Consider the following 12,577-nt stretch of genomic DNA (forward strand, 5'->3'; position numbering starts at 1 on the left):
CCTCCCTCAACCCGCTGGCACCATTCCTGCTAGTGCATCCAAGGATATTTATGGCCTTCTTTGGCACAAAGGTGCATTGCTGGCTAATGATAACTTGGTGTCCACCCAGACCTTAAAGTTCTTCACAATTTGTCTTTAGTAATCTCTGCTTACTACAGAAACTGAGAGTGGAATTTCTCTTGGAGAATGATTTTGAGGATTTGCACAGTTCCCAGAAAATTAAGAGGATAAGTGACTCAGATAACTACAACCACATTGTAAGGTTGAAAATGGGGTGGACATTTGGAACTTGGTATGGATTCGTAGAGAATCTGTCCCCTTTTTTCTTTCAGTCTTTTTTTAACACTAACTTGAAGTGATTCATTGTATAATGGAATCTCCTATTTAATAACCTTATTTAATGTAAACAATAAGTTGCAGATTCAGTGTCCAGAGTTTATGCAAATAGTTTTGGCATTAGGGGAATCTCACAGGAAAAAAAAAAAAAAAAAAAAAAAAAAAAAGTGGTAGCAATAATGCTCCTCTGCAGTTTTTAACATCTTCATTTATTGTTGAATACCCACTACTGTATCTGTGTTCCCTCTAGCATCTAGCATAGTTCTTCTCAAACTGATTTATATCTGAAACACCTCAGGGAAGTCCCTGTGAAGCAGCAGGTTTGGCCAGAATTGCACAGTAGTCCTACCTATATGCCTGTTTCCTCACCAGACTCAGAAATACAAAAGTTTTCTGCTTTTGTATACTGGTAACAAATATAATTAAGTCCTTGTGGTGTCTCTTCTGACTTCTGATATTTTAGCCTACTGATCAAGGTAAAGGAAACAACTCTTAACCCAACAGCTTGGCCACATGGGATCTGTTGCCAGCTGTCTTCTTAGTGGGCTTCTGTGGATACTTAGCATTCCCTGCTGGACAGATGCACATCATTTCACCTTGTAGTCTGTATAGCTTTGCTACTCCAGCATGGACAAATATCAGCCCCCCAATGGAAGCAGTAACCTTCTAAATAAACATATGTCAAAATCTTAGTGTTTTGTTACAGATCTGGGAGGATTGGACAGTGACACATTATTTCTCTGAGAACACTTTTAAGGTCTTGCTTTATAAGTATACTGAACTATTCCTTCAAATACTATATAATATATAGGAATCCATCACAAAGGTTACTTCTAATCTTTGTTCTCTAAGGCCTGATACTCATTCAATGTGAGATCAGAGGTTTCAGCCTATGATATTGTGAGGTACACAAATCCTCAACATAAGCACATGATTAAGCAAGTTCAGTACTGCATATAGCAACATAGTCATTTTAGTTGACTTGTAACCATAAAGACCCAAACCATAATACAAAATACATTGGTACCTCAGTGAATGTGCTTCAAACTTGCATTAAGGTTGGTTTAGAAGCAGGCATTTAGTACCACTGAAGTACACAGTAACTTGTCTGCACACTTCATCAGCAGATTTTAACTGTCCAATAAAAAATAAACATGAGACACTACAATGAGATACATGCCCAAGAGTCAATGAACGGGACTAATCAGACAAGATGTAGCCAGGAGACCCTTTATGCAAAAAAAGAACAAGTTCTTATCCATGGCAGAACATCTCCTTTCCCAGGCTAGCTAAGGACCCTCCAGTTGCTCCAAATACAAACCCCAAAAGTACTACACATCCTCCTTCAGCAAAGATAATCACTACTCTTCCATTGCTAGTTCCTCACAGTGTAAGATGGTGGTCAGTTTCTTCCTACAGGAGCTGTGAGACTGACAGTTGTGTTAGCTGCTCTTGAACTTTATAATGGCTTTATTCTCCCTTGCTAGTGCATGGTTTTTGTCTTCTCTACTTGGCCTTTTCAACATGATATGCAAGCACCAATGGGACAAAGTGATCTGTTAGGACTTATTTTCTGAGCATAAGCTCATTCCTGAGTGCTGTAATGCTGTTTCTTCTGAAGCCAAAACACCTTCAAAACACCCCTTCTTAAGTTAGACAACAGGAGTGCAATAATGCCCAGAAATGAGGAATAATGCATTGCAACATGCATTTGGAAACTTCAGCTCTTAATCTACTTGAGTTGCTTCCATGTCCCTACCTGGGATCATAAAAAGAAATATTTCCATGTGCTACCTACAGCTGGAAAAAGTACAAGAAATTATCCAGAACTGATTATTTTAAAGCAATGATACTTAATACCTTCTAATGCAATGAAGTTGACTGGAACATAACAATGCATTCCTGGCTTCCATGACATTTATGTTACCATTCAATCTCGTTGAAAAATACCTACTGCTTCAGTGAGGGATCTTTTTATTATTATTGCTATTATTGTTGTTACTACTACAAAATAGTCCAGCAAAATAGCAAGGCTGTTAATGGTCAGTCTTATTTGAATCATTCTTTCACTGTAGGCTGCTTTTCAGTAAAAGTTATTTCAATTTACTAAGGCTGCCATTGAAATGTTTTGCCTGAAATGCTTATTACAGAGAATACCCCTCACATAACCTCTTGTTACAAGTATCCTGTGATTTCCTAGGATTCAGCATTATTAACTAACAATAATAGGTTTAAAAGTTAAATCTCTAAAAATAGTCAGAGAAATGAAGAAGTAAACTTCATACTAAAACAAATTAAAAAGAAGAACATATTTTGTTCATGGGGTGTGCAGATATAGTTTATTTCATGTGTTGCATCTTTGCTCTTTTTCCACAGTGAAATCAGATGAGTTGCAAACAATCAAGAAGGAATTAACCCAAATCAAAACAAAAATTGACTCCTTGCTAGGGAGACTGGAAAAGATTGAAAAGCAGCAAAAAGCTGAAGCAGGTAGGTGAAAACAATATTTAGTTATATTAATTAAACCAGAGCCTATTTATCAGACAAGGAAATGGTTAAGAGAGAGAATGGAAGACTTCCAGAAATTTTTGTATATAATGGAGGGCCTGAAGCAAGGTAAATTAACTATCAGGTAGAACAGTTGGGAGGGAAAATTAACATTCTTCACAGCATCATGCAACATCATTTCAATATTTTTTTTCTACAGTCTAGGGGAGAGATAGAGAGAAGGTAAGGAAAGAAGAAAGAGAGAGAGAGAGAGAGAGAGAAAGGGAAAGAGAGAGAAAGAGAGAGAGAAAGAGAGAGAGAAAGAGAGAAAGAGAGAAAGAGAGAAAGAAAGAGAGAAAGAAAGAGAGAAGGAAGGAAGGAAGGAAGGAAGGAAGGAAGGAAGGAAGGAAGGAAGGAAGGAAGGAAGGAAGGAAGGAAGGAAGGAAGGAAGGAAGGAAGGAAGGAAGGGAAGAAAGAAAGAAAGAAAGAAAGAAAGAAAGAAAGAAAGAAAGAAAGAAAGAAAGAAAGAAAGAAAGAAAGAAAGAAAGAAAGAAAGAAAGAAAGAAAGAAAGAAAGAAAGAAAGAAAGAAAGAAAGAAAGAAAGAAAGAAAGAAAGAAAGAGAGAGAAGGATTCTGATAGATGTCCTGGAAATAAAATATCACTAAGCAATTGACTTAGAGAGAGAGAATTAATTTAAGAGGTTGTTGACTGTGGGGGTACCTGTGTTATCCCCAAAAAGAATTTTTAGATTGCCTGGTCAAGAGGCAATAGTTACAAGTTGCAGCAAGTAAATATACAGTTTGGTATAAGGAAAAAAAAAATCACCTATATTGCTACTAAACACTATAACAAGTTTCCCAAAAAATCTGTAGTATGTTCATCCTTGGAACCATTCAGAACTCATCTGTCCAAGGCCCTATGAACCTGTACTGAACTTTGAGGTCAGTCCTGCTTTGAACAGGGGGTTGACTTGGAGAGCCCAGAGATCCCTTCCAGCCTAAACTACTGTGTGAAGTAGTTGTGTCTGTGTAAAACTGGCCACACCTCCAGTTCAGTTTGTCTCTGGCTTGAAAAGTTTTGTTTTGAGGCAAACCTCAGGAATGACAAAATCCAACACTGGTTTCTAATGTAATGAAGATTTTTATTCCTGTCAATACAGTGATCATTTTGTTAGTTGAATGATCTCACCTAGCAGCACTTTAAAGACATGCTGAGCACTTATAAGGGTTTTATAAGGCTGTATTTTCACCACGGTATATATGAAAAAATGCCTCAGTTCTTGTTACTGTCTATGGTATTTCCTTGGCTACTCTCTTATAAATCACTTGGTATATCGCCGTACAGAAGCTGTGTACTAGAGAGTTGATTTGAATAAGAGACGGTAGGGAAATGGAAGCCTTACTTCATTAAAACTCTCAATGTTTCTTTTTTTCCCTCTCCATTCTCTGATGAAAACTTTTAATGTATTCTGTGTGAAAAGTATGAAAGAGAGAGTCTGCATCAGAATTCACAGCTGCTCAAGGGTCTGGGTACCCACATGTATGTCCCTCACCTAACTCCAATCAGTTACAGGAGCCAAAAAGCCCCAACAGGACACATCAAAATTGTGAAAAAGAATTAGTAGCTGAGGTTCATGGACCTCTCAGAAGCAAAACAGGTATTTAGATCAGGATCTCTCATGATCCTAAGTGCCTTCACTATTTGTTGATCTGTTGTAGAGATGTCTCTCTGAGCCCAGAATTTACTGCTGGTATTGAGAAATGAATGATTGGATTGCTGAGGGTGGGATATTACAGATAAATATTTTGTGGTTAACAATTTGTGGAAAGAAAAGAAGAAGAAGAAGAAGAAGAAGAAGAAGAAGAAGAAGAAGAAGAAGAAGAAGAAGAAGAAGAAGGAGGAAAAGGAAAAGGAAAAGGAAAAGGAAAAGGAAAAGGAAAAGGAAAAGGAAAAGGAAAAGGAAAAGGAAAAGGAAAAGGAAAAGGAAAAGGAAAAGGAAAAGGAAAAGGAAAAGGAAAAGGAAAAGGAAAAGGAAAAAAGGAAGAGAAAAAAGAGAGAAGAGAAGAGAAGAGAAGAGAAGAGAAGAGAAGAGAAGAGAAGAGAAGAGAAGAGAAGAGAAGAGAAGAGAAGAGAAGAGAAGAGAAGAGAAGAGAAGAGAAGAGAAGAGAGAGAAGAAAAAAAGAAAAGAAAAGAAAAGAAAAGAAAAGAAAAGAAAAGAAAAGAAAAGAAAAGAAAAGAAAAGAAAAGAAAAGAAAAGAAAAGAAAAGAAAAGAAAAGAAAAGAAAAGAAAAGAAAAGAAAAGAAAAGAAAAGCTACAACAACAAAAACAAGTCTGAAAAACCTTACCTTTTATTAATGACCATTTTCTAAGTTGACAGACAAGGACCAATGTCTCAGCTGTTATAGTTTATCCCACAACATAAGTTGAGTGCTTTTTTCGAAGTCTAAGGTAAACCATCAGTATAGAACCTGATTACCTCTTTTAGGAGAACTGTACATAATATGTATTCATTAGATTCTATTTTGTATTTTATGCAAGTTATATAAAAGTTGATGCAATCAGTGAAGTTGTGATTGCAAGGCAATACATTGAATCACTTATGCACTGAAATGCTCTGAGATAGCAGATCACTACTTCAGAAAGCTTTTTTATAAAACCCATTACTATGCAAAATAACCTGCATGTCATTGTACTTTGATATCCAATTTTCACTTTTGCTAAAGTACTATACTGAACTCATTTAAATAGAAATCATCTCAAAGAGGAAAATGTTGATTTGTATTGAATCATACTCTTATGCCTTTTGAAGACAAGCAATGAATAATCTCCTCAGAAATTAAAATCTGTTTTCAAATTGTTGATGTTTTAAAACATCAGGTGCAAAAGCTGTCCCTCATGTTCCTTGTGTCTCAGGAGGGAGATGGAGGGGGATGAGGAGGAAAAACACATCAGAGATACCACAATCCCCATTTAAGTCTCCTGAGCTGACAAAGAGAGCTATGTAGCCTGTGGGATGAGTCCACAGATGAATGTTTCTTCAGCTAAAAGCTTTGCGTAAGATAAAGCTGCATCAGTAGCTGAACAATTTCATTTACAGCATCAGATGTGAGATTATTTTTTCCTTCTCTATGGTTTGGCAATTTTATTTCTTACTTTTCTGGGCCAGAAGGTATGGCCTCACTAAGCCTGGGATCAGAGAGGACCTATGTCTAGTTAAGAGAAACACACAAAAGAAAAAAATCAAGCCATCATCTTATACTGTTTTTTGATTTGTTTGTTTGTTTTAAGTTTGCAACACTTGCAAGGAGAGTAATTGTTAATCTTAGAAGTTAGACATCTGGAGGAATGTGACAGGTTAAATAGGTGCACTGAACAACCTCATTGCATACTTCAATCACTGTTCTACGTCTGCATCTCTATATAATAATGGTTGATATTCTGTCTTTTGTTACTATCAATCACTGAAAATTTCAACAGCATGAATATAGTAAAGAGAAATTAAAAGTAAAATATTGTTCGTTTGACATTTATGAGAAAAAAACAAACAAACAAACAAACAAAAAACACTATGTTAATACTTTAAACAAGAAAATCTGTGTACTCAAAGTTTACTGACAATAAATATGTAAGGAATATGAAAATCAGTCCTTTACACAGGGAATCTGTAGGAATAGCTTCTTTGTTTGTAAAATTCTCAGTCAGAAAGCTGGGGATAAGAAACTTTTCTGACATGATAAAATTGTTAGATATCTGTAAAATCAAAGATTAAGATTTTTAAAAGTGGTTGCTGAAAATTAAAATATTAAGTTTAATTTCTCAGAAGAGCACAAAAGAGTTAGCTGGTATTTTAGTCTCCTCTGAAGACCCTGGTCTATATTCTTATTCAGATGATTAGAGTGACCAAATTTTTTACCAGTTGTCACCTAAAAGTTTTTTTTCCATTAAAATGTATAAAGTCCACAATTTCAGTAACCCTTTTTGAAGCCCTTGACTAAAATTGATTCAGTTGTTACTACCACAACCATATTAATTTCAGAACATGATGGGGAAAGACATAGTAGATGTAGCTGACTTAACTCACATTTCCTTCTGCAATAAGGCAGCTAGCACAGTATTGTACCTATATCACCATAGAAGGTAAGACTCTGGGCTGAATCGGCTACTGATATGTATGACCACTCTGTTCTCAAAACAGTTATCTAAGATGACTTCTTATTCCTTATGTACAACAGTCTTTCTGTAGAAAGTATGTGATGAAGGGGTAAATTCTTCATTATTCTGTATCTTCAGTAAATGAATTTGAAAATGAAGGATTAGAGACTAACAAAGACTGAGGAGATGAAAGTCAATTGTAAAATAAATGCGCAGAGGTAGAAGAAAAACAAATTAAGGTTTAAGACTATGATCCAGAAAAGTGTGAGGAGATTTGAATATTGTATGTTGCAGGTAATAAAATATTGTATGTTGCATTATTAAAATAAAATAATAATATATTCATGGAGCTGAAAGATATAGAGCTTCATAAGCAATCTGCAGATTCATTGGTTGTCCCACAAGATAGATGATACACTAGCTAGCGTTTTAGAACAGTCAAATCTCATAAAGAATAAGATAGTGCTGTTTTTTAGAAATTTTATCATTGATGGGTATTGTCACCTTCAGACTGAAAAGACATTGGAAATCCAGCTACATGCAATTAATTCTCTGGCCCATGTTCAGTCTGAGCATATTAACCTTTTCATCTAAACTCCTGATGTGCATAGGAATAAGACTGTGATCCTTCCCACCGTTCTAGCAACCAGTCTGTCTCTGAAAATCCCTGTTTACTTATCAGCAATTAACAGCCATTCATTTCTCAGGGCACAGAGATCTGTGTACTTCTCATTGGCTGCAGATAAATAAATATATGGTGATTATGCCAAGTGGATTCCCAAGACAAAGCAGAGTCTAAAAAATCAAAAAGCTGTTTCTATTGGTAAAGCAAACCTTCATCCACTGAATGGGATGAATGAGCATGTTGGTACTTTGGCTGATGTATGTATCAATTTTTTAAAACAAGGGTTTTTATCATATTTGCCTGGTAGATATTGACACATTGATTTTAACAAACCTAGCTCATCTGGAGATGGGAAACTTAGGTTTCTTCCTCAGAGCACTTTTCTTTGCCACCAATAGGGAAGGTTACTGAATCTCTATAGATTATGTTTTCCTTACAGAAGCTCAAAAGAAACAAATGGAAGATAATGCTGATTTGATTCAAGAGGAATGCATATCAGAGAATGCAGATAACTCTACAGAAGAGCCTATTGAAGGAGGGCCAGATGCAGATGGGGATGGAGAAGAGATGACTGATGGGATAGAGGAGGATTTTGATGAGGATGGCAGCAATGAGCTGGTAAGGAATAACTATGCCATGTCTGTCTATACAGTTGCTACATATAACCACAGAGAACCAAGAATCTTGGTTAATAAAAAAGGTCACAGCAGCACTGTGATATTCTGTAACAAGTACCAAGCCCTACATTCTTCATACACTGCAGTATCTGTTAAGCAAGGGAACCTCTGAGGATAAACAATAAAACTATATTTTACTACACTTGGTGACTTAAGAAAGGAAATTAAATGTACTTTTTAAAAATTTTATTTTAATTCATGATTGCACATTTAATGAAATGTAGATAAGAAAGGAAAGCATGGGTATTGTTCCATTTTGCATTGGTTAGCTTTTAACTGGAGCATTTCAAAATAAGATTCTAGAACAGATAACTTTCTCATTAATAACCATGTGGTCTTCAGTAATCCCCAGTCTCTGTCTTCTATGTGTATCTACTGCAGTCTGCACTGACAAATACAGATTTATTTTATTTTATTTTATTTTATTTTATTTATTTATTTATTTATTTATTTTACGGAAGGATTTTGACCTAATAAATGTCTGGCTGAAGAGTTTCCAGCATAAACCTACTTTTGAGTAACATCATGAAATGCCCATCATGATGTTAAACTTCAAAGTTCTAAAGAAACATTAACGAGTACTTTGAAAGTCAGATTTACATCTTTTTCTTCATTACAAACAAGAACAGATTGGTCACATTGTTTTAGACACCAGGATTCCATAACACTGCATTTTCTATCTTAGTCTCTTCTACACTTGCATATTCTTCTGCTTTGAGCAGAAATCACTTCTGTTACTCAATGTCACTTTCGCTGATTGCTTTTTAACACACATTTTATCATGTCTACAAATAATAATAATAATAATAAAAATAATTCAGCTATGCTAAAAGGAGCCAGTCAGCAAGGGACCCAGCTGAACCAACACCAAGTCTGGAGTAAGAGTGCAAGTAAATAACCAGCATTTTTGTACTGCTTACTACAAACACAATTTAAACCTACCACTAGTTTGAGCCAATACAGGACCCTCTTGATTGTATGACTCATTATTCCAATGAGAAACGAACCAATATGAATCTCCTCATCTTTTAATGTGTAATGGAGAATAGATGATATTATCACATCTTCTCAAAAGAACAGGTTATAGTCTACTAGTATTAGGGGCCTCTGTAAGCAGTTGCAATTCTGAATTTGTAGGAAGTAGGAATTTTATAATGAATAAATAGTTGTTAATATAACATCCCACTATGGCTAATATCTGATCAGCTAAAGTGACATTAACAGTTGGGTGACCACAGCTAAGGAAGACTGGTATATTTTTCATTAAGTGTCAGACTCCCTGCTGCAGACAAATAAACAGGGAAGATAATGTACAGTATATTAGTCTCTGATGGTTCTGTGCTGTCATTTCACTCTGCGAGTATAGCATATTTAGCATATATTTACACTATATAATGAAGCATGGTGCAGAAATTATGCATCTAGCAAAGGCTTAGGCAGAAAAGTTTCTAAAAAGCAAGAAGCACAGGAAGACTTCTTTAGCAGTGAAGTCTGGAATTGGCATAGCCATGCTTGCAAACTGCTACTTCCAAGGTAAAAAGCTTTTCCCTGCTTTAAATTCTGGCATCAGTTGAAATGCTAAGTGTTGCCCAAAAACCATCTCAGAGGTCTGAACCACATATCTAAGGCAGGGAGGGAACCAGCTCTACTTTCTCTGTATGCTGTTACTTAGTCCTTTAATGGCACTGAGACTGATTGAGTTGGCTGGCTGTATATGGAGAGTAGCATCCTCCATCTTGTGCCCTAGCATTCATGAATGTTGTCCCCCCCCAACCCTGGTACAGTGGTAGAAAGGAAAGTCCAGGGAAGAGGGTTTATGTGCATCACCTCAGCCAGGTGCAGCCCATTCCAATGCCAGGGCAGCAGCAGCCAAACAGCCTCATCTTCCACCATCCTAACACCAGGACATATAGCTGAGAAAAGTCAACATTGCACACTTCAAAACTTAGAATCCATATTGCCATTGATATGAAGTCCTTGTGCTTTTCACGCTTTTCACGCTCCTTTGCCATTTTCCTTAATCTTTGGAAGAGGCCACTTCACATTAGTTTTTCTTCCTGCTATGATGTGGTAATAAATTATCTTTTTTTTTTAATTTTTTTTAAAGTCTAGGAAGATCAGTGAATGAATAAATGTTATGGATGAGATAAAAAATTACTCTATGGAGAATTACTTCAAAGAAATCTCAGGAAAAGGGTGTTTCGTATGGAGGCATAATTATAAACTGAACTGTGCATTTCCCCTATAGTTTTTACCCAGATACTAGGCAGTATTTACCAGTATTGTTATAATATGAAGCTGGTAGGTTATGATGTACGTTTTAATTTAATCTGTCTTCCAGTGGACTCAGTAGGCTTACATATACTTATGTAGATATAATGGCCAATTCCTATAACTTTTACTTTCCACTCCAATCAATGATAGATGAATAACCAGAAATTCAGTAACAAAGTGATCAAATATATAGTGAATACCCAGTAAGAAAATGTGAGAATTCACTCTGCTTGAAAATTTTCTGGGCCTTTTTATCTGGCAATATTCTCTGTTTTGTAAGAAGTAAAGCAGATAGATAGGCTTGTTATAAAACATGCAGTCCTAACAGACGTTTTTCTTCTGTTTCATGAAAACTAAGTTGTTTAAGAATATAGAAGAGCTGACTAATAGAAAATGTGTCTTTTTGGAATGGAGCCAGTTGCAAGTTATTTGAGAAAAAAGAAGTTTTTTATAGCATGAAAAATGTTAAATGTGAAACAAATAGGACAAACTTTCCATGTGTGAAAACACAACCTTAGACTCGGAATAAGAAATACTCTTCCAAAGGGCATTTTTAATGAAATATATAATCTTTCCCAAATATAAAGCTAAAGGGATTTAGGATGATGATGAAAAAAAAAAAAATAAATCTCTTCTTTCTGCATTAAGACCAGCAGAGCATAGAAAAACATTTGTAATGGGCATAGCTAGTGTTCTGAATTCAGTTCAGCATCAAAAATCAGTTATAAGTCCACTAGTCTTAGAAATATTATTAGAGGAAGAGAGCAACTTGACTTAAATTTGATTTTTTTTTTTCAGTGGTGCAAATTTATTTAGCTGAGAATCTTCTATGAAACCATTTGTCAATATCCTACAGCAGGACTCCTTTTGCCAAACACATTATTCCCTTGCATATTTCCCTGCGAACAGCCCTGAGGCTGTCAGCAATGGCAAGTTCAAGAAGGACAGTCCCACCACGAGAGTCCAGATGCTGCCAGACTGGAATCTCTGAATGTGTGTGTGTAGGAATCTCTGAATCTTTGGACCAGAGGACTCAGAAGTATATTTCTTTCCCAACGTCTAATTTTCACTTGCAAAGAAAGTGACTAGCACTCTGACAGGATGTATGCTGTGGGTTTAGGTGGTAGGATCCATTCTCTAAATTCACACTAAGTCTATTTGGAGGAACAGGTTACTGCATATTAACTGAGTGATGGCAGCTGTCTTCATACCTGCTTTCAGCCTAGACCAACTGTAAAGAAACGTGTAGTGCAGCCTGCAGTCTGAGTTAAGTCAGGCATGGATTTAAGGAGGCTTTAGCCTCTTAATTTGCCTGCCTCACTACATCCATAAAACACAACATGTTCAACAATTGTACACCTTTCTCATCCAGCATTCAGATCAGAATGTTGTTCATCCCTGAATTATCATTTTCTGTGGACTAAAAACACAAACAGTTGTTATGGCTCATCTGAAGTGTGAAAATTTGTTATGCCACAATAACTTGATTGCCCGTCTGAACTCTAACTCAAGACGTGCCTTGTTTGAGTACCTTCTATAGCCATCAAACATCACTTCTTTGGAAAGTTCCTATTGTATCAACTCTTTGCCCACAAATATGTCTCAGTGTCTCCAAAGCCGCAGACACTCCAGCTTGAGGATCTTTTAAAAATAATCCCCATTACATTTGCTACATTAACATACTGGAGAGTTTTTTAAATGGTGATTTCAGATACATGACCCAGCTATGTATAGGTAGGCTGCCAGAAACTGACAGAGTCAAAGAGTGTACCTCAAATTGCTCAGTGAAAGACCATAATATGCTTTTCTGCAACATGCTCTTGCATGTTGACGTTCCACTGCCTCTTGCACAAGGGCATGCAATAATACATTGAGGCTTCAAATATATAAAATAATCACTAACTTGGAATGTAGATCCTGAGGTTACTTTACTATTCATGTCACTTAACTAGCCATCAGAGATAGCTGGAGTAAATGGAAATTTCATATCTGTTTCCTTTGCTCCTTTTAGACAAAAAACAAGT

At 36.1% G+C, this 12,577-nt stretch overlaps 1 protein-coding gene across 19 annotated transcripts in view; it reads left to right on the forward strand.

Annotated features, from left to right (window-relative positions):
• Positions 1–12,577, forward strand: part of RALYL (RALY RNA binding protein like) — a 426,876-nt gene that overhangs the window by 396,705 nt on the left and 17,594 nt on the right. For 18 of the 19 annotated variants that reach the window (XM_032182392.1, XM_032182390.1, XM_032182384.1 and 15 more), the window contains 2 exons: positions 2,713–2,826; positions 8,042–8,220. In XM_032182392.1, coding sequence (XP_032038283.1) covers positions 2,713–2,826; positions 8,042–8,220 — 293 coding nt within the window. The remainder of the gene's footprint in view (positions 1–2,712; positions 2,827–8,041; positions 8,221–12,577) is intronic. The other variant, XM_032182403.1, reaches the window with a different exon arrangement.

Source organism: Aythya fuligula, chromosome 2, assembly GCF_009819795.1.
Source record: "Aythya fuligula isolate bAytFul2 chromosome 2, bAytFul2.pri, whole genome shotgun sequence".
NCBI lineage: Eukaryota > Metazoa > Chordata > Aves > Anseriformes > Anatidae > Aythya > Aythya fuligula.